The sequence below is a fragment of the Gorilla gorilla genome, chromosome 8 (assembly GCF_029281585.2).
Source record: "Gorilla gorilla gorilla isolate KB3781 chromosome 8, NHGRI_mGorGor1-v2.1_pri, whole genome shotgun sequence".
NCBI lineage: Eukaryota > Metazoa > Chordata > Mammalia > Primates > Hominidae > Gorilla > Gorilla gorilla.
This window is the reverse complement of record NC_073232.2, coordinates 99,489,816-99,513,324: the sequence shown is the minus strand read 5'-3', so window position 1 is coordinate 99,513,324 and position 23,509 is coordinate 99,489,816. Positions and strand designations below refer to the sequence as shown.

General features: G+C 41.8%; 1 protein-coding gene across 12 annotated transcripts in view; it reads right to left on the bottom strand.

The window, feature by feature from the left end:
- The window catches only part of SHLD2 (shieldin complex subunit 2), a 97,011-nt gene that overhangs the window by 62,772 nt on the left and 10,730 nt on the right, over positions 1-23,509 (bottom strand). For 3 of the 12 annotated variants that reach the window (XM_055353193.2, XM_055353199.2, XM_055353201.2), the window contains exon 3: positions 7,474-7,589. The exons of 8 other annotated variants lie outside the window; for them this stretch is intronic. In XM_055353193.2, coding sequence (XP_055209168.2) covers positions 7,474-7,589 — 116 coding nt within the window. Of the gene's footprint in view, positions 1-7,473; positions 7,590-23,509 lie in introns of those variants that run through there. One more of the 12 variants, XM_055353196.2, reaches the window with a different exon arrangement.

Here is a 23,509-nt window from a genome sequence, read left to right as displayed (position 1 = left end):
AGGCACGGTGGCTCACACCCATAATCCCAGCACTTTGGGAGGCCGAAGTGAGTGGATCATTTGAGGTCAGGAGTTCAAGACCAGCCTGCCCAACATGGTGAAACCCCGTCTCTACTAAAAATACAAAAAAATTAGCCAGTCGTGGTGGTACACCTGTAATCTCAGCTACTCGGGAAGCTGAGGCATGAGAATGGCTTGAACCCCGTAGGCGGAGGTTGCAGTGAACCGAGATTGCACCACTGCACTCCAGCCTGGGCAACAGAGTGATACTCTGTCTCAAAAAAACAAAACAAAACAAAACCAAAAAACAAAAATGGGCTTGGCGTGGTGATGCACGCCTGTAATTCCAGCTACTGGGTAGGCTGAGGCACCAGAATCACCTGAACCCAGGAGGCGGAGGTTGTTGCAGTGCGCCAAGATCATGCCACTGCACTCCAGCCTGGGCGAGAGTGGGATTCCGTCTCAAAAAACAAACAAAAACAATAAATTTAAAAATATATAAATAAATTTAAAAATTAAAAAACAAAAACAACAACAAAAAAACACTGAGTGCAGAGCATAATTGTTTAAAATACAGTACAACCATATTAAAGCATATCATTTACAAGTTTCAGAACAGTGGAAACAAAGGGAAGATCCTACAAGCTTCCAGAAGAGGGAAATAGCTAACAATAGATAAGCTTCCAGAATGATTTTGTACTTTCAACAGGCATAACACAAGCTAGAAGGCAATGGAGCAAAATCATCAATCTCAATGTTACATACAGTGAAACCACTAATGAAGGGTGAGAGGAAAATAAAGTGTTTTCAAAAAACATAAGGTATCAAATATTTGCCTCCCATGAAACAGGAAGACATAAGAGGAGAAGAAACAGAAGTGCCAATGCAGGAGAAAAGAAAAGAGAATTCCAAGGATGATTGCTGGGCACTATGAGAAAACAGAGACTACTCCATGTTGGAGCACTGTGCTCTGGAAAAGGCTTCTTCAAGATGATGAAACTGACAAAGTAAGTGAAGGAAATGGGAAATTTGAAAGAAAATGGGAAATTTGGACAACTGATAGAATGTTTAGGTTGAGTTAGTCACAAGGACACAGCAAATCATGCAAATAATTTATGTTCTAACCTGAAAATTCAAGTAAATCAATTTTTTAAATGTTTCTTGAAAAACCACAGGTAAATTCCAAATACCTATGAGTTAAGGATGGTTACCTATGAGAGGAGGAAATGAAGGTGGAGGCTGAGAATTACTGTTTGTTTTAACAATCCCTGAAAGACCACTTGACTCATTAACCTGTATAACATTTGAGGGGAAAAAAAACTAAGATTAAAAAATATGGAATATGGGAAATAAGGTACTGAGGATTTCCCAAGGACATAAAACCCAAACAAACCTGACCCCTGGAAACTAAATCTTACAAAATTGCCCTGTAAAAGAAAAACATAAAAATGAATTAGAGGGAAAAAGAAGGAACATGACTTGCACGACATCATAACTCCAGCCAAATGCATGACATTGACGGCAGAAATCCTTGGGTTTCTGTGCTTCTGCTCCCTGGTCTGTCAAGTGGGTGTAATAACCACAGCATTCCTCTCTTAGGACTGTTGTAAAGCTTAAGTGAGATAATGCACATAAAACACTTATAGCAACGCTGGCTGTCAGTATTAACACAGTTGTGTTTTTTCTAATAACTGAGATCCTTTTTCATATCAAATAATTTCACTGTCACAATGATCTTGAAACGTTTATTTGAATACTTACCTTGTCTACCCAAACATTCAAGGCCTCTAATGCTCTCACATAAGCCTCCCAACAAAAAAGTGGGAGGTGGGGGGTGGGGGACGGGGGTGCGGGTAAGAGGGACAAAAAACATTCTGATGATCCATATCCAAGAGAAATAGGAAAAACAACTAGTAAAGAATTAGTGAAAGTTATTTCTAAAGATTCTTGTTCTACTGAAGAACTGACTGTACCTAAAAACTACTCAGTAGTTTTTATACTTTTTAGTTGCCGTAATCAATCTTTCACTCTCACTAGGCAAGTTAGCAATTAAAAGTGAAAACTTTCTACCAGCTATACATTAACTTAGTAATGCTAGGACAAGCATTTTTCCATTTCACAATAGGTAGCCTCCAACTTATGCACAGATTGTGCTCTCCAAATTGAGTTATACTTTGTTATAAAACTTGTGAAACGTTTCCTCAAAGAAATAAAATTATGAAATAAAGTTGGAATCCCAGGCAATAAACAAAGGGCAATTTAATCCATAGAGTAGAACAATTTATTCCTAAGAGCCATGGAAAAGGAAAGGAATAAATGTAACTGTGTCAGATGACTTTCAACCACTTATTTTGTGCTCCCCACAGCTAGTAAAAAAAAAATAGCATTTATGTGAGATTAGGAATTGTGTAATACTTTGTTCTCTTCATCTTTGTATTCTGGTAACACAAACAGCATATAACACAGTACCTGCCTTCTATCAGGAGCTTAAAATATTCATTTAAGGAATAATAATGAGTAAGAATATATAGCACTGTTCAAACCATACTGTTTCAATGGAGAAATACATTATGATTTCCAACTGAAAGAATGTCTTCCTTTATCTTAGCAGGACAACTAAAGTTTAAGCACCAAGAACAATAAAGTGTACGCAGCTATTCCACGGATGTAACAATCATTCCTCCTAGAAATCATATTTTGGTCACACATCACTCAGACTATTTCTAAGTATGTATAAATCATGAAGTTGAGTTTTAATAATATAAAACTTGACCTCCATAATGTCCCTGACTTCTTTTCCTTTACTAATACCTTAAATAAAAATAGCAGCCATCAACATTTTACCTGGGGTTTTTTTTTAATTTGCAGTTTCTATACTACTTCTAGTTAGTACAGAAGGTTATCAACTGCAAACTTAATACTATGGCCAAAAAAACAAAATCAAAAAAGTCATTAAGACTCAATATTCAGACAATAATCTTGATTAAAACCCAGTATTTCTCAACTGGGTGTGGTGGCTCATACCTGTAATCCCAGCACTTTGGGAGGCCAAGGTGGGAGGACTGCTTGAGCCTAGGAGTTCAAAACCAGCCTAGGTGACATAGCAAAATTCCATCCCTACAAAAAAATTTAAAAATTAGCCAGGCATGGTGGTGCACACCTTTAGTCCCAACTACTTGGGAGGCTGGGTTGGGAGGATCACACGAGCCCAGAAGGTCAAGGCTGCAGTGAGCCATGATTGTGCCAATGTACTCCAGTCTGGGTGACAAAGTAAGGCTGCCTCAAAAATAAGCAACAACAAAAAAACCCAATATTCCTCTGGCTCGAATGCAGCTACCTATATTTAGATATTCCCAAAGTGAAGTTGACAAAGTTATCCAACACAATAACAGAAATTATTTTAGGTACCAAAAAAATTGCAAAAATTACTGAGAATTATTATTATTATTATTTTGAGACAGAGTCTCACTCTTGTAGCCCAGGCTGGAGTGCAGTGGTGTGATCTCGGCTCATTGCAACCTCCTCCTCCTGGGTTCAAGTGATTCTCCTGCCTCAGCCTCCCGAGTAGTTGGGATTACAGGCACCCGCCACCACGCCCAGCTAATTTTTGTATTTTTATTTTTATTATTTATTTATTTATTTTTGAAATGGAGTTTCACTCTTGTCACCCAGGCTGGAGTGCAATGGTGCATTCTCAACTCACTGCAACCTCCACCTCTTGGGTTCAAGCAATTCTCCTGCCTCAGCCTCCCCAGTAGCTGGGATGACAGGCACCCGCCACCACGCCCGGCTCATTTTTTTGTATTTTCAGTAGAGAGGGGGTTTCACCCTGTTGGCCAGGCTGGTCTCCAACTCCTGACCTCAGGTGATCTGCTGCCTTGGCCTCCCAGAGTGCTAGGATTACAGGCGTCAGCCACCACACCCAGCCAATTACTGAGAATTATAAGTTAAAATTACAGAATTTAGTAGACAATGTAGTCAATGTCCACAATGATACTGATATCTTAAAACCTGAGAAATTCACCTAACAAAAGAAGTCCCTTAATTTTACATTACTCTAAAAAAAAATTTGATCCCTTTAATATATACCTAAGGGAATAAAGATTAAAGGAATAAAGATTAATTTATCCTAGAGAGCCAGAGTTCACTTCAAGCTTTAAGGAATAATTCATAATCATCCAAACATAAAATTCAGATGGACACCTTAAATGAGATATGAGTTTCGTCTAGCATCAGAAATTACTCCAAAGGCACTATTTCTCTTAAGCACCCTTTCTGCTTTGAAATTCAATACTGCCAATGAAACCAATTAATTTAATTTCTTTGTAATGACTTCATAGGACAGGCATGGTGGCTCACACCTGAAATCCTAACACTTTGGGAGGCCGAGGCAGGAGGATCACCTGAACCCAGGAGTTAGAGACCAGCCTGCCAACATAGTGAGACCCTGTCTCTACAAAAAATAAAAAACAAGCTGGGCATAGTGGCATGCACCTGTAGTTTCAGCTACTCAGGAGGCTGAGGCAGGAGGATCAATTGAGCCCAGGAGGTTCAGGCTGCCGTGAGCCATGATGATGTCACTGCACTCAGCCTAGTCAATGGAGCAAGATTCTGTCTCAAAAAAAAAAAACCAATTTTTTTTAACTATAATGACTTTATCTCACGCAAATTTACAAAAGGTGTATAAATATTTGTTAAAACAAATGTAAGAAGTTGAGTTGATAATCACCAGTGAGCGACAGCAGCAGAGACACATGGTCATCAGTGAAGGAGACAGAAACATCTCTAAACCACCCAACACAATTAACGTGGTATCTTCCACATAGACTTTTTTCTTTTTTTTGAGATAGGGTCTCATTCTGTTACCCAGGCTGGAGTGCAGTGGTGCGATCACAGCTCACTGCAGCCTCAACCTCCTGGGCTCAAGTGATCCTCCTGCCTCAGCATCCCAAGTAGTTGGGACCAAAGGTGCGCCTCACCATGCCCAGCTGATTTTTGTATTTTTTGTAGAGACAGGGTCTCACCATGTTTCCCAGGCTGGTCTTAAGCCCCTGGGCTCAAGCAATCACCTGCCTCAGCCTCCCAAAGTGCTGGGATTACAGGCATGAGCCACTGTGTATAGCCTCACATAGATTAAGTGAGGTCACTGTATGTGAGGTCACTGTATTTTTCAAAAATGTTATTTTACATCCAAGAAATTATAAATACAATTAGTTATATCTACTCCTGTCACTTTAAACTTTATTATATCAATTTTTATTCACAAAAACATGCATTATTTCAGACATTATAATTAATGAAACAATTTTTATTCATTTGCTTTAAGTTCATTTCAAATCCAAGATTCATATTATAAAACCACTCTCCCTCCCTGAACTACACATCTCTAGTTAAATTTAGATTCAATAATGTTTTCCATGGAAATAACAAAACTCAAGTCCTCTGTATTAGTAAACTGTGTAATAAAATAGGAAATTTACTAAGGAAGAGCAAAGCAGTAGCCCTGTATGTCACTTTTAGATAACTATCCTCAAACTAAACTAAACACTTTCAATTCCAAGCATATTTCAAAGTTTTAGGAGAAGCAGGCGGATGGAGTAAGGAGATCGTGAGAACTCACTCACTACTGCGAGGACAACACTATGCCATGAGGGATCTGCCCCATGACCCAAACACCTCTCACTAGACCCCACCTCAAACACTGGGAATTACAATTCAACATAAGATTTGGTGGGGACATATATACAAGCTCTATTAGGGTGACAGCAAAATTCTGGAACTAGATAATGGTGATGGTTGCATAACAATGCGAATGTACTTAATGCAACTGAGACTTTCATGCTGTGTAAATATAGAACTCAATCAATAAAAGGAACAGTACATCAGCCTGGCCAACAACTGCTAAAAATGCAAAACTTAGCGAGGCATGCACACCTGTAGTTCCAGCTACCCTGGAGGCTGAGGTGAAAGAATTGCTTGAACCTGGGAGGTGAAGGTTGCAGTGACCCGAGATCATGCCACTGTACTCCAGCCTGGGTGACAGAGTGAGACCCTCACTTAGAAAAAAAAGAAAAAAGAAACAATAGCACTATATAACAGAAAGTAGACATTGACATCTCATTGAAGAAAGTCACCTTCTAAAATAAATGTTGATTATTTTGGTATCCCTTTAAAAATCTTATTGGGACTCATGCCTGTAATCTCAGCATTTTGGGAGGCCAAGGCAGGCCTTGAGGTCAGGAGTTCGAGACCAGCCTAGCCAACATGGTGAAACTCCGTCTCTACTAAAAATACCAAAAAAAGGCCAGGTGCAGTGGCTCACGCCTGTAATCCCAGCACTTTGGGAGGCCAAGGCGGGTGGATTACAAGTTCAGGAGTTTGAGACCATCCTGGCTAACATGGTGAAACCCCATCTTTACTAAAAATACAAAAAATTAGCCAAGCGTGGTGGCAGGTGCCTGTAGTCCCAGCTACTCGGGAGGCTGAGGCAGGAGAATGGCGTGAACCCAGGAGGCAGAGCTTGCAGTGAGCCAAGATCAAGCCACTGCACTCCAGCCTGGGCAACAGAGCGAGACTCCGTCTCAAAAAATAAAATAAAAATAAACAAAAATAAATAAATAAAAACACCTTATTGTTAACTTGATAAGTAAATTATAAACATGTCAAAATGAAATCTTTTACTATAGTGTCAATCCTTGAGCTTTTCTATTTATTAGGAATTCTCATAACACTCTTAGCACCAGCTTTCCAATGCTTAGTCTGCCAGGGCAGGAATCAATTTTATATAGTGTTGGGTGTCCAAGGGAGATAATACAGTCCTGGGTTCTTAGTTTCTATTTCTGGTTGGGCCAGTAAAGCCCCTTCCTCATCCCTCCTTTCCACTTATCACTACAGACAGAAACTAAAAACCATGGCTTCAGGCTGCTAAAAGCATACAATAAAACAAAATCAAACAACAACAAAATAAAAGGAAGGATGGACAGGCTAGGAAGTGAATTTTAAAATGGGCAGAATATTTGATTAAATTTAGCTTGCCAATATTGTGTTAAATTTTAATACAGGAGAGTAACATATTTATTTCTAATAAACAAGATCAGCAAAAGATGAAAAACTTTTTAGATACCAAAATATACCTTGGTCTGCTGTAGCACTTGGGAATCATGAATCTCTCTTGTGGCACTCATGAATGTAGCCTTATTTTTTTTTTTGACAGTCAGTGGAGAAAGACAACATGGAAAAAAAAAACAGCCACGCCAAATGCAATAACAAGCCCATCAATTTCTGTTACCTCAAATGCAATAGAAAATACCACTTTTGGCCAGGTTCAGTGGCTCACGCCTGTAATCCCAGAACTTTGGGAGACCAAGGCAGGCGGATCACTGGAGGTCAGGAGTTCAAGACCAGCCTGGCCAACATGGCGAAACCCCATCTCTACAAAAAATGCAAAAATTAGCCAGGCATGGTGACATATACCTGTGATCCCAGCTCCTTGGGAGGCTGAGGTGGAAGAATCGCTTGAACCTAGGAGGCGGAGGATGCAGTGAGCTGAGATCACACCACTGTACTCCAGTCTGGCCATCAGGACGAGACTGTCTCAATTTAAAAAAAAAAAGAAAGAAAGAAAATACCACTTTTGCTGAACCTGATTACAGGCAAGGCCAAATTCAGTCACTTGCATAATAATATGCCCAACATTCGTTCACAATGTTCCTGCCTGCTCTTAACGGGCTTTGAGTAGAGCAGGCTCTCAAAAGCCATGAATTATATGAATTATCAAATTAAACAACAGTTTCCACTTAAAATAATAACATTTATTTTGGGAATATACAAACCAGACAATGAACTAGATGTTTTATACATACTATTACTCACTTTAGCCTCATAATACTTTATGGATAGGTTAAGTAGCTTGCCTAAGGTCACAACACTATTACATTCAAAAGCCAGGATTCAGGCCGGGCTTAGTGGCTCTCACCTGTAATCCCAACACTGTGAGGCCAAGGCTGGTGGATCGCTTAAGCCCAGGAGTTTGAGACCAGCCTGGGCAACATGGTGAAACTCTGTCTCTACTAAAAATAGAAAAATTAGCTAGGCATAGTGGAGCACACCTCTACTCCCAGCTACTCAGGTGGCTCAGGTGGGAGAATCACCTGAGCCTGGGAGGCGGAGGTTGCAGTGAGCAGAGATCACATCACTGCACCCCAGCCTGGGCCACAGAGTAAGACCCTGTCTCAAAAAATAAAAAATTAAAATTAAAAAGCCAGGATTTAAACCAAGGTATGTCATACATAAAATCATTTTTTGCTAAAACACTTTTTTTTTTGAGACAGAGTTTCGCTCTTGTTGCCCAGGCTGGAGTGCAATGGCGCAATCTCGGCTCACCGCAACCTCTGCCTCCCAGGTTCAAGCAATTCTCCTGCCTCAGCCTCCCAAGTAGCTGGGATTACAGGTATGCACCACCACACCCAGCTAATTTTGTATTTTTAGTACAGACAGGGTTTCTCCATATTGAGGCTGGTCTGGAACTCCTGACCTCAGGTGATCCGCCCACCTCGGCCTCCCAAAGTGCTGGGATTACAGGCGTGAGCCACCGCGCCCGGCCTAAAACACTCAAGTGTGGGCTGCAAAGGAAATATTTTCAGTTTACTTGGCAAACATTAATATTCTCTCTTGAATACAGCTTTTAAATGTTAAGGAATGAGAAAGAAGAACGTACTTGAAAAGAATATTACTGAAAAATGCAGTGAGATGTCTGGAAAAAACATGCAATGGCTGTGTGCCTACTATGTGCCACATGCTGTGCTGGCTATATTAAAAACTTCAACACGGCCGGGCGCGGTGGTTCACGCCTGTAATCCCAGCACTTTGGGAGGCCAAGGCGGGCAGATCACGAGGTCAGGAGATCGAGACCATCCTAGCTAACACGGTGAAACCCCGTCTCTACTAAAAATAGAAAAAATCAGCCAGGCGTGGTGGCGGGCACCTGTATTCCCAGCTACTCGGGAGGCTGAGGCAGGAGAATGGCATGAACCTGGGAGGCGGAGCTTGCAGTGAGCTGAGATCATGCCACTGCACTCCAGCCTGGGCGACAGAGCAAGACTCTGTCTCAAAAAATAAATAAATAAATAAATACCGCAACACTTCACTGTTACAGCAGCCTTGGGAGGGAAATATTGGTAATCTCTTTTACATATGAAGAAACTGAAACGTAGAGAAACCTTCAAGGTTACAGAAGTCGCAAGGGACAGAGTTGGAACTGGAAATCAAATTCAGCTCATTAATACCTATCACTAGTGCTTACTAGGGGGCATTTCGAATAGAATATTAGAAATCTCATCACATACAACTCAAACCAACCTATTTTTTCTTTGCTCAGGGAGTTGTGAAAACTGAGAAATCCCTATAGATTTTTCTTCCAATAGCCTTATTTTAAATAATTATCCACACTTAGGTTATATATGTTAAGTACTGCCCATAAACTCCAAAAGTTGATTGCTATAAAAACCAAACAGGCATCCAGTAGTAAATGTGAAAATATAAGCAATTCTGTCCTATATACATGATTTTTTTTTTTTTGAGACAGTCTTTCACTGTTGCCCAGGCTGGAGTGCAGTGGCACGATCTTGGCTCACTGCAACCTCCGCCTCCCAGGTTCAAGTGATTCTCCTGCCTCAGCCTCCCGAGTAGTTGGGACTACAGGTGCGCGCCACCATGGCTAGCTAATTTTTATATTTTTAGTAGAGACGGGGTTTCTCCATGTTAGCCAGGATGGTCTCGATCTCTTGATCTCGTGATCCACCCGCCTCAGCCTCCAAAGTGCTGGGATTACAGGCATAAGCCACCGGCGCCCGGCCCTATACACATGATTTTGAACATACTGACAGATGGAGAAAACCACTTTGGAAAAGACACTTCACATGTTCTAGAGACGATTTAAACCATTAAGCATTCTATGAAGCTTCTGAAGGTCTGTCAGATTTTAAATGACAACAGTGAAATTTTAAAACAAGAACAGAAGTCAGCACCAAAGCTAGTTTAACATTAATAATAAGTGAGCCAATAAATAGGTCTATGTTTGCCCAGGCAGGTTTTGCTTATTATGTCAGTTGGAAAGCCAGAAGGAAACTGGTTTTAACTCTTAATATAACCTGTATCATGACACCATCACTTTACCAGAAATGTAGCTGATGTCAGCATAAGACTGAGACAGTTTACATTTAAAACTGTTGTTTCCTTTCCAACTATTTTAATCATTCATTCATGGTATAGGATTGAGACTATTTCCTTAAACAGAAAAAATTGGGTAATTAACATTGAGAACTTTCCATGTGCCAGATACTGTATGAACTGTCTTAATTTTCATAGCCACCCTGCAAGATATTATCCTCATCTTTTTAGAGGAAGAAACAAGTTTCAAGAAATGAAGTAGGTTTTCTAAGGCCACAGCTATAGTAAAGAGGTGGAGCTGACATTCAAGCTTGGATATGAATTATTATAATTTCCACAGCGCTACACAGCTGTCATTTTCTCTACCTGCAAAACTAAATAAATACTGTTAAAAATAAAAGATGATCTCCAAGATCTCTAAACATTAAAATTTTACAATAAACTGGTTGAGGTGACACATGCCTATATTTTCAGCTACTCAGGAGTTTGAGACTGGCCTGGACAACATAGCAAGACCCTGTCTCTAAATTTAAAAAACAAATTACAATAAGATAATCTTAGACCAGAGAAAGGAAAGTGAAATAGCTATTTGGATTATAAACTGTTTTAGTAACTCAAATGTAATGTGTGGTGGTGACAATATCTTTGATTCCTGGGAAGGTCATTGTGAAAGGGAATAGAAAATGCCTTGAAGTCAAAATATAAGGCTCTCAAATAGAAAAATAAATATAACATTTAAGTATTATCAACAGAGAACCAAGTTAGAAAAAACTAGTTATAGTCTGAAACAATGCTGTTTAAAAGACTGCAGTCACCAGTGTAAACTGACTCAGGCAACACTTCCCAGGGTCCATGCCGTGGACAACTGACTAATCTCTCTATAAATACTGAAAGATAATAAGGTTCCATAACCAAACAAGATGGGGAAATGCTGGATTTAATGTCAAGCCTGTTTCCATACTGGTTATAGGCTTGAGAACCCTATGGAGCAAGTCTTTCTGGATTTGAATCCCAGCTCTTCCATTCTAGCTTAGCAGTGTGACTTAAATGAGATAGTTGCTGTAAAGACTGGAAACAATAATGCACGTGGGAGCCTTAGAACAGAGCCTTAGACAGTGCTCAATAAATGTTAAATCATTAATAGTAACATCATTTCCCAGAGCCTTTATTAATCTAAGTTGAGGTTCATTGTGAATTACCAATGGGATAGAGTTTGCAGTTTCTCAAACTTATTGGATGATAGAACCCACTTTTTCATAGAATATCCCTTGAGAAAACTGGTTAATGTCTTTAAAACAAACAAAACTCTTCGAAACAATAGAGAATTCCATCACCAAAATAAAATGTTGTTTTTTGTTTTTTTGGGTTTTTTGAGACAGGGTTTCCCTCTGTTGCCCAGGTTGGAGCGCAGTGGCACAATCACAGCTCACTGCAGCCTCAACTTCCTGGGCTCAAGAGATCCTCCCACCTCAGCCTCTCAAGTAGCTGGGACTACAGGTGCATGCCACCATACCTGACTAATTTTTTGTATTTTTTGTAGAAACAAGGTTTTGCCATGTTGCCCAGGCTGGTTTCAAACTCCTGGGCTCAAGCCAGCTGCCCACCTCGGCCTCCCGAAGTACTGGGATTATAGGCGTGAGCCACCACGCCCAGCCTAAAACGTTTTTAAAAACTGAATTTTTCTTCACTAAATTTTCCTTATCTCTTATCTGCTACCACCTGCCTTTGAGCAAAAGTTCTTTTTTGTTTAAGACTGAGTTTCACTCTTGTTGCCCAGGCTGGAGTGCAATGGTGCAATCTCGGCTCACCGAAACTTCCACCTCCCAGGTTCAAGCGATTCTCCTGCCTCAGCCTCCCGAGTAGCTGGGATTACAGGCATGCACCACCACACCCAGCTAATTTTGTATTTTTAATAGGGATGGGGTTTCTCAATGTTGGTCAGGCCGGTCTCAAACTCCCGACCTCAGGTGATCCGCCCACCTCGGCCTCCCAAAGTGCTGGGATTACAGGCATGAGCCACCTTGCCTGGCCGCAGCTAAAGTTCTAACAGATGACACTCTCTGATGTTCACTAAAGACTTGGGAACGTTGTCTCTACTTCATAAACCCACTCCATAGCTGGATCCTGTATTCTGTCATAACCAGCAACTGCTCCTCCCGTTCAATCTTCAATTCCACTATCCAGTCTTGAACACCAACCACTTCATGTCCCAGCAGCCACCTTCTGGTTTCATTTGTTCCCTATTCAGCCTAGACTCAATGGTCCACCACTTCAAACACTCTCGCTACTGAAATATCTTGCCTCCTTACCCTCTCTGTCACACTGACACATAAAACCCAGGCCAAGATCAATCCAACTGTTCAATTGTGTGTTCACCCAGGCTGCTGAGCCCTGAGAGAACGAGGAAATCATTCATACAAATATATATACCACAGCCGTGAAAAATCCATGATTCCATTTTTTCTAGGTATTCCCACTCAGCTTGCCCTCTCACCTCCCTCAGAGGCTTTCTTGAAATTCTCCTTTTCTCCTCAGTCCCCTACAATCATTTCCTCCCCGCTATAATCTCAGCGGATGACCTTATCCCCCCTTCACTGAAAAAAATAAAGTGTTCATATCCCGAATTCTCACCTGCCACCCAAACACTTCCCCATCTGCACCATCTATTGTTCCTTTATTCCTACTTCAGTGGAAACTGTATTCTCATCTGTACTGCAACCCAGTATCTTCACTCCATTCCCACTAACCTCAAAGACAATGTACAATCATTCACACACATCTCCTTTATTTTACATCTTCAACTTCTCCCTTCCTTTTTCCTTTTTCCATTTAGCATATAAACATGCTGAAGTCTCTCTCATCTAAACACAGCCTGCCCTTCTACCTACTATCTTGTATCTCCCTATGAGCAAAGCTTCAAAAAGAGCAAAGCTTTCTGAAAAGAATGTTTGCACTTACTGTCTCCACTCTCAACAAATATCCACGCTTAGTCCTCAGCAACCTGGCATTTATTTCTATCATGGAGACTCCACTGAAGCTGTTCTACAGAAGGTGGCAATCAGCTGCTTAACACCAAAATCAAGGGACACTTCCCTGTCCTCATATTCATTCAACTGTGGGCTACATTTGACATTGCAGATGGCTCTTAAAATTTTTATCTTCATTTAATAAATATTTACTGAAAGCTACTTTGTTGATAAGAACTTCAGATAAAATGATGAACATGACACAGTCACAAGCCCTCAAGAAGCTTAAAGTTTCTATGATAATTCCTACTCCTCCTTCCACCTCTCAGATCACTCCTTCCTTCCCTACTCAACCTTTAGAGCTGATATTCCCCCAGGATTCCTTTCTTTGCTCTTCTCACATCCATCCCAGGATTAATGTGTTTACATTACCTATTCATTGATGTTGACGAAATTTTTATCACTAGCTTAGAATTCTTGACCTTTCATCCTCCTCAAACTGTCTAGTCTCAATTTTTTGTCCTCTTCCAAGTAAAACTTTCAGAAAACTATCTTTGCACACTCCACTTCCTCATGTCCAATTCACGTTTTAACCCATGACAATCTGAACGTTTTAACCCATGACAACCCACTACACTGAAACTCCTCTTACAACATCACCACTACCTCATGATGTTAAAATGGACATGCTTATCATTATTCAAACTTTCAGGGCATTCTCAACAGAACTGACCCACTCCACTATCTAACCTGTACATGTGAAATTTGGCACAGCTGTATACTGGACCCTATTCTATTTCCCACACTCTATCCCTAGGTGTTCCTACCCATTCCCATTGTTTTAAATATGACTTATGCTGGGCTCAGTAGCTCACACCTGTAATCCAAACACTTTGGGAGGCGGAGGCAGGAGGATCACCTAAGGTCGGGAGTTTGAGACCAGCGTGGTCAGCATGGTGAAACCCCCGTCTCTACTAAAAATACAAAAATTAGCTGGGCATGGTGGCCCGTGCCTGTAATATCAGCTACTCTGGAGGCTAAGGTAGGAGAATCACTTGACCCCGGAGGCGGAGGTTGCAGTGAGCCAAGATCGCACCACTGCACTCCAGCCTGGGCGACAGAGCACGACTCTGTCTCAAAATAAATAAATAAATAAATATGACTTATAACTCTGGTCCACATCTTTCCTGAGCTCTAGCTTCATTTACTCAACTCTCCACTTGGCAACCCCATTTGGACAAACTCAATTTATCCAAAATGTCCTTAATTTTCCCACTAAGTCTCTTCCAGAACTACTGGAGTTATTAAAGCCAGAAACAAAGAGCCACACATGACTACTTACTTTTCCTCACCTCTCATATCAAACTATCTCCAAAATATATTTTGGCTATTCAGTTATCTTCAACTCACTACTATGTCATAATATAGCTATCGTTATTTCTTCCCTAGAGTACTGACTGGTTTTTTGTTTGTTTGTTTTTGTTTTTTTGAGACTGAGTCTTGCTCTGTCGCCCAGGCTGGAGTGCAGTGGCGCAATCTCGGCTCACTGCAACCTCCACCTCCTGAGTTCAAGTGATTCTCCTGCCTCAATCTCCTGAGTAGCTGGGATTACAGGCACCTACCACCATGCCTGGCTAATCTTTGTATTTTTAGTAGATAAGGGGTTTCACCATGTTGGCCAGGCTGGTCTCGAACTCCTAACCTCAGATGATCTACCTGCCTTGGCCTCCCAAAGTGCTGGGATTATAGGCGTGAGCCACTGCACACGGGCTTGACTGACTTTCTAACCAAGTTCACCAATGTCACCTTGTCCCTACCAATCCAGTCTCCAGGAGAAAGCTAAAGTGATCTTTATAAATATAATATAAAATCGCTTCTCAGCCTTTTGGCTAAGATCAAGTGTAAATATAATATAAATATAAATTGAAACACATCACTCACTATTTAAAACCCTTCAATTGATATGCTGGGAATCTAATATTAAGGTAGTAACAGAGTATTCTCTTCCCCACAAACAGAATGTTGCTCCAGTTCTCTGGCAACTCATTCTGTGGGTCAGTGGCATTCAACTACTTCAGTGCAAAGACAAATATAAGACACAGAAGTTAACTGGGTTAACTAAAGGTTACTAAACCTTTACCAAACCTTACTAAAAGTTACTAATTATTTAATTCCAAAGCAAATACCATAATTTATCTTTTTTTTTTTTTCAAGACAGTCTCGTTCTGTTGACCAGGCTGGAGGGCAGTGGTGTGATCTTGGCTCACTGCAACCTCCACCTCCTGGATTCAAATAATTCTCGTGCCTCAGCCTCCCCAGTAGCTGGGATGACAGGCATGTACCAACACGCCCAGCCAATTTTTGTTTTTTTAATAGAGATAGGTTTTCACCATGTTGGCCAGGCTGTTCTCGAACTCCTGGCCTCAAGTGATCCACTCGCCTCGGCCTCCCAAAGCCTGGGATTACAGGCTTCAGCCACTGCACTCGGCCTATACTTTTTTTTAATTGAGATAAAATTCACATAGCATACAATTTACCATTTCAAAGTATACAATTCAGTAGTTTTAGTGTATTCACATTTTGCAACCATCTACACTAATTCCAGAACATTTCTATCACCTAAAAAGAACCCCATACCTATTAACAGTCACTCCCAATTGCCTCCCTCCCCATCTCCTAGAAACCATTTATCTCTTTTCTATCTCTATGGATTTCCTGTTCTAAATATTTCATATAAGTGGGATCATACAAATGTGATCTTTCGTGGCTTCTTTCACTCAGCATAATGTTTTTAAGGTTTATCCATGTTGCAGCATGAATCTGTACTTCACTCCTTCTTGTGGCTGAATAATACTCCATTGTATGGATGGACCACATACCGGTTTTTGTTTTTGTTTTGTTTTGTTTTTTGAGGCAAAGTTTCGCTCTTATTGACCAGGTTGGAGTGCAATGGCATGATCTCAGCTCACTGCAACCTCTACCTCCTAGGTTCAAGCGATTCTCCTGCCTCAGCCTCCCAAGTAGCTGGAATTACAGGCATGAGCCACCATGTTCGGCTAATGTTGTATTTTTAGTAGAGATGGGGTTTCTCCATGTTGGTCAGGCTGGTCTTAAACTTCCAACCTCAGGTGATCCACCTGCCTCGGCCTCCCAAAGTGCTGGGATTTCAGGTGTGAGCCACCACACCTGGCTGGACCATATATTGTTTATCCATTCATCAGCTGATCTACATTTAGGTTGTTCCCACTCTTTTACAATTATGAATATTGTTGCTATTAACACTCATGTACAAGTATTTGTATGGACATATGTTGTCATTTCTCTTGGGATGACCTAGGAATGGAACTGCTGTGTCATATGGCAACTGTATGTTTAACTTTTTGAGGAACTGCCAGACTGTTTCCCATAGCATCTGTATCATTTTACATCCCTATCAGTAAGGAACCCTATAAGGGTTCCCAATTCTCCACATCCTCACCAACAGTTGTTGGGGTTTTGTTTTTTGGGTTTTTTTTTTTTTTGAGATTTTTTTTAAGTTATTATAGTCATTCTAGTGGGTGTGAATTGGTATCTCTATTATTATTATTATTATCATTATTATTTTAGAGACAGGGTCTTGCTCTGCCGCCCAGGCTGGAGTGCAGTGGCACCATCACTGCTCACTGCGGCCTCGACGGCACAGGCTCAAGCAGATCCTCCCACCTCAGCTTCTCGACTAGCTGGAACTACAGGCACAAACCACCACGCCTATCTCCCTATGTTGCCCAGGCTGGTATCTAACTTCTGGGCTCAAGTGATCTTCCTGACTCAGTCTCTCAAAGTGCTGGGATTATAGGCAATGAGCCACCACACCTGGCCTCACTGTGATTTTTATTTGCATTTCCCTAATGAATAATGATTTCAACACCTTTTCATGTGTTTATTTCATGTGTTTATTTGGCCATTTGCACATTTTCTTTGGAGAAATATCTCTTCAAATTCTTTGCCCTTTTTTTTTTTTGAGACGGAGTCTCGCTCTGTCGCCCAGGCTGGAGTGCAGTGGTGCGATCTCCATTCACTGCAACTGCAGCCTCCTGGGTTCAAACCATTCTCCTGCCTCAGCCTCCCGAGTAGCTGGGACTACAGGCACCCGCCACTACACCCAGCTAATTTTTTTCTATTTTTAGTAGAGACGGGGTTTCACCATGTTAGCCAGGATGGTCTCGATCTCCTGACCTCATGATCTGCCCACCTTGGCCTCCCAAAGTGCTGGGATTACAGGCGTGAGCTATCGCACCTGGCCTGCCCATTGTTTCAATTGGATTATTTGCTTTTTTCTTATGGAGCTGTGATAGTTCTTTACATATTCTAAATACTAGACCCTTAACAGATACACAATTTGCAAATATTTAATCCCATTCTGTAGGTTGTCTTTTCACTTTCTTAATGATGTCCTTTGAAACACAGAAGTATTTAATTTTGGCCAGGTGCAGTGGCTCACACCTGTAATCCCAGCACTTTGGGAGGCCAAGGCAGGCAGGTTGCTTGAGCCCAGGAATTCAAGACCAGTCTAGGCAACATGGTGAAACCCCACTTCTTTATTTTATTTTATTTTTTTTTTTGCGACAGACTCTTGCCCTGTCAACCAGGCTGGGGTGCAGTTGCATGGTCTCAGCTCACTGCAACCTCCACCTCCCAGACTCAAGAGATTCTCGTGCCTCAGCCTCTCAAGTAGTTGGGATTACAGGCGCGTGCCACCATGCCCAGCTAATTTTTGTATTTGTAGTAGAGAGGGGGTTTCACCATGTTAGCCAGACTGGTCTCGAACTCCTGACCTCAAGTGATCCGTCTACTTCGGCCTCCCAAAGTGTTGGGATTATAGGAGTGAGCACTGTGCCTGGCCCCCATTTCTATAATACAAAAAATACAAAACTTACTGGGATGTGGTGGCACATGCCTACAGTCCCAGCTACTCAGAAGGCTGAGGTGGGAGGACCGCTTGAGTCTAGAGAGGTTGAAACTGCAGTGAGCCATGATGGCGCCACTGTACTCCAGCCTGGGCAACATGATGAGACCCTGTCTCAAAAAAATAAAAACTTAAAAAAAAAATTTTTAATTTTAAGGGCCAGGCGCAGTGGCTGATGCCTGTAATCCCAGCACGTTGGGAGGCCACGGTGGGCAGATCACGAGGTCAGGAGTTCGAGACCAGCCTGGCCAATATGGTGAAACCCCATCTCTTCTAATAATACAAAAATTAGCCGGGTGTGGTGGTGCACGCCTGTAGTCCCAGCTACTTGGGAGACTGAGGCAGGAGAATCGCTTGAACCCGGGAGGCAGAGGTTGCAGTGAACCAAGATGGCACCACTGACTCCAGCCTGGGCAACAGAGCAAAACTCCATCTCACCAAAAAAAAAAAATTAATTTTAATAAAGTCCAATTTATCTATTTGTTCTTTTGCACTTTTGGAGTCATATTTAAGAAACCTGCCTGATCCAAGTTCATGAATATTTAAACCTACATTTCCTTCTAAGCGTTTTATAGTTTCAGTTCTTATATTTAGGTCTTTGATCCATTAAAATGATAATTCTTGAAAGCTAAGAATTTCAATCATAAGACCTACAGGCTTAAGAGAAAAGAGAGCTTTTTTTTTTTTTGAGATGGAGTCTCACACCATCACCCAGGCTGGAGTGCAGTGGTGCAATCTCAGCTCACTGCAACCTCTGCCTCCCGGGTTCAAGTGATTCTCCTGCCTCAGCCTCCTGAGTAGCTGGTATTACAGATATCCGCCACCACTTCCGGCTAATTTTTTGTATTTTGAGTAGAGATGGGGTTTCCCTGTTGGCTAGGCTGGTCTCGAACTCTTGACCTTGTGATCCGCCAGCCTCGGCCTCCCAAAGTGCTGGGATTACAGGCATGAGCCATTGTGCCTGGCCAAAAGAGAACTTTTTATTTATTTATTTACTTATTTTGAGAGACAGGGTCTCTCTCTTGTTGCCCAGGCTGGAGTGCAGTGGTAGAATCATAGGTCACTGCAGCCTCAACCTCCTGGGCTCATGCGATCCTCCCACCTCAGCCTCCTGAGTAGCTGGGACTACAGGTGTGTACCAACATGCTCAGCTAATTTTTGCATTTTTTGTAGAGACAGGGTCTCACTATGTTGCCTAGGCTGGTCTCAAACTTCTGGGCTCAAGTGATCTTAACTGTGTCAGCCTCCCAAAGTGCTGGGATTACAGGCATGAGCCTCTGCACCCAGCCAAGATTTAATATTGATACAGAATCTATGAAATTACTTATTCCTTTGTAAAATGTAGTAACATACATTTTGAACTCAAATGTGTGTGTGAGTGTTTATATGTGTGTATATAAAATTAATCCTCAGAACCATACCACTGCACCCGGCCAAGACAGCTTTTTAAATTCTAAAACTGTGATTTCAACTATCACCAACCAAATCAAGAAAACTTTCATGGCAGAATCTGTCATGTAAACTCCAGCACAGAGGAAAGGCAGGTGATGACATAAGTACAGTTCTCTCACACTGATCAAGATGACATAAAAACTTGGGGGAAGAGTTCAAAGAAAAACAAGAGTTAAAAGAAAGAGTGGATGTAAATTTAGAATTTTTGCCTCCTGTCCTATCTGGAGCTAAATCTTATTTGAGGGGCCAGGTGAGGTGGCTCACGCCTGTAATCCCAGCACTCTGGGAGGCCGGGGAGGGTGGATGACCTGAGGCCAGGAGTTCGAGACCAGCCTGGCCAACATGGTGAAACACTGTCTCTACCAAAAATACAAAAAATTAGCTGGGTGTGGTAGAAGCGCCTATAATCCCAGCTACTCGGGAGGCTGAGGCAGGAGAATCGCTTGAATCTAGGAGGCAGAGGCTGCAGTGAGCCGAGATCGAGCCATTGCACTCCAGCCTGAGCAACAAGAATGAAACTGTCTCAAAAAAAAAAAAAAAAATCTTATTTGCAGAAGGGTAAGAAAAATCTCCAGTGTTTGTGGGGAAGGACCCAGAATGGGAAATAATTGTGTTTCCCTTTCCCAAGTTATGGTCCAGGGACTGTAGCCATTTAGTAAAACCTTGCACCTAATACAATATCATGCCTTGCTAAAGGCATAATAGCCAATGACATGCCCAAACCATATTCCTGAAAAGCTGCTTTATTAGGGTCCCAAGCATATCAGCACTCACCATTGGGCCAGTATACCCAAAACAGCCTGGGATTAAGGAGGACCCAGCATGCACAGATGTGTTGCCCAGGGGCTACAGTAGTAGCAGGGACATCATCCTCAGAAGTGGCAGAGGCAGACAATCCCATTCAAGACCAAGCCAGTCATTTGCAATGGCTCAGAAGGACAGAGGACAGCACAAAGATAAGACGACTCTGCCTTAATGCCAGGAAAAATTATAAGATTTCTCTACCAATACCATCTACCATAGGAAAAAAAAGGGAAGGGGTGGGCTCTGTGAGGAAACTGAATATTTATCGAAAGGATCAAGTATTTATCAAGGGTTTAGATTAACATGTAATTAATTCAGTTAAGCCAGAAGCTACTGACTTTTTATCCTAAAGCGGCAAGATTGTTCAGCAGGATTGTTCTCTATTACCTAGTAGAAACAGAGCTAAGGAAATTTTAGTTATTTAGAAATGAAGTTGGCCAAGCACAATGGCTCACACCTGTAATCCCAGTACTTTAAAAGGCCGGGGTGGGAGAGTCACTTCAGCCCAGGAGTTGGCGATCAGCCTGGGCAACATAGCAAGACCTCATCTCTAGGCTGGGCATGGTGGCTCAAGCCTGTAATCCCAGCACTTTGGGAGGCCAAGGGGCAGTGGATCACTTGAGGTTAGGGGTTCGAGACCAGCCTGGCCAACACAGCAAAATCCGGTCTCCACTAAAAAATACAAAAATTAGGCTGAACGCAGTGGCTCACGCCTGTAATCCTAGCACTTTGGGAGGCCAAGGAGGGCGGATCACCTGAGGTCCGGAGTTCGAGACCAGCCTGACCAACATGGAGAAACCTCGCCTCTACTAAAAACACAAAATTGGCCTGGTGTGGTGACGCATGCCTGTAATCCCAGCTACTCGGGAGGCTGAGGGAGGAGAATCACTTGAACCTGGGAGGTGAAGGTTGCAGTGAGCCAAGATCACGCCATTGCACTCCTGGATAACAAGAGCGAAACTCCGTCTCAAAAAAGCAAAAAACAAAAATTAGCCAGGTGTGATGATGTGTACCTGCAATTCCAGCTACTTGGGAGGCTGAGGCACGAGAACTGCTTGAAACCAGGAAGCAGAGGTTGCCATGAGCCGAGATTGCACCACTGCACTCCAGCCTGGTGACAGAGTGAGACTGCCTCAAAAAACAAAAAACAAACAAAAAAAAAGTCATCTCTAAAAATAAAAAAAAAAGAAAGAAAATTACATCTTTGTATATTTAAGTATGTAGTCTACAAAATTTATGCCTACTATACTTCCAATTGGGTTTTCCACTGCACAAAAGGTAAAAATGTAAAGCACTTGCCTATATGATCTGACTGCTTATCCACCTGTCCAAAATCACAACATTCTCCACTAGGACAACCACAGTCACACTGGATTTCTGTCCATTCCTAAAACATGTCAAGGTCTTTTCTGTATCACAGTTTTTCCACACGCCATTTCCTTCACTTAGGATGCCTTTCCCACAGCTCTTTAATAGGTTGCTTCAACTCAGCCTTTAATTTCAGTTTAAACGTTTCTTCTTTTCAAGGCCTTCTCTGAACACCCTATATAAAGTAGGTATTCCCCATTATCCCATAGCACAGCACCATATTATTTTCTTTTTTCTTTTCTTCTTTTTGAGAAGGAGTTTCCCTCTTGTTGTCCAGGCTGGAGTGCAGTGGCAAGACCTCAGCTCACTGCAACCTCTGCCTCCCAGGTTCAAGCAATTCTCCTGCCTCAGCCTCCCCAGTAGCTGGGATTACAAGAGCGCACTACCACGCCCAGCTAAGTTTTTGTAGTTTTAGCAGAGATGGAGTTTCACCATGTTGGCCAGACTAGTCTTGAACTTCTGACCTCCAGTGATCCACCTGCCTCAGCCTCCCAAAGTGCTGGGAATACAGGCATGAGCCACTGCACCTGGCCTTTATCCTACATTTTAAATCTCTCTTTTTTTTTTTTTTTTTTTTTGCCAATTATTGCTTTAGATTAATATCTATAGAAAAAAAATAGTCTCTCTGTGCTTCACTAGTTTTCGATGGCCCTCCAAGAATGCAATCACAAGGATTCCACATTTAATGGGGAAACTGTGGAGGACAGTAACTATGTAAAAGGCACTTTGAATATCCACCCCATGTATCTTCAAAATACTCTCATCTCAAGCTATCCTTCTGATGATATATTACTATAACATAGAGAATCCAATGAAACTGTCATTTCTGCCTGTAGGACAACGAAACTTCTAATTTCATCATAAAGGCCAGTTTAGCCCTCTTATTTTAATCCACTTGCCTATGTGTTACATTGATGATAACAAGTTGCTAATGGCAACTTCATCTAAAAGTCTGTTGAAATCATTTAAGCACCTGATATTTCATTATAATCCTCAGATTATCCCCAGAAGTTGAGGATGGATTTCTGTTCTGTCTTCCTGTCTAGTAGGAGAGTAAACACGACAACATGAAAACTACTTCCTTAAAAGCTGTCAATAGTAAAAAGCTGTTCAAAAAACAGAAGGCATAATTTTAAAACTGTTATCATTGTATAAGATCTCGAGGAGAACTAGAATTTGAAGACTGTTTACTGTATACAATATGAAACTGCAAATATCATAACTCCTAGTTTCAAATTTAAGAATGTTCCCCCCCTTTTGTAAATTGCATTAAACAAATATATTATCACAGTAAGACAGCAGAGAGCAAGTCAGTTATTTTCTGTGGCAAATATGGCAGACACTGTGAGTTGTCTAACAATTATTCCTTCTGGCCGTGAACAGTGGCTCATGCCTATAATCCCAACACTTTGGGAGGCTGAGGCGGGTGGATCACCTGAGATCAGGAGTTCAAGACCAGCCTGGCCAACATGGTGAAACCCCGTCTCTACTAAAAATACAAAAAATTAGTCAGCCATGGTAGCAGGTGCCTGTAATCCCAGCTACTGGGGAGGCTGAGGAAGGAGAATCACTTGAACCCAGGAGGCGGAGGTTCCAGTGAGCCGAGATCCCACCACTGCACTCCAGCCTGGGCAACAAGAGCAAGACTCCGTCTCAAAACAAACAAACAAACAAACAAAACCAATTATTCCTTTTCTACCTTTCTTCCTGGCTGGCACAGTCTGCCTGTACTTCAGAGGCCAAAAAGTGCCAGTAAGTCTTCCTTGTAGCCTCCCTTACAGCCAGGGCGTGGCATGTAACCAACCCA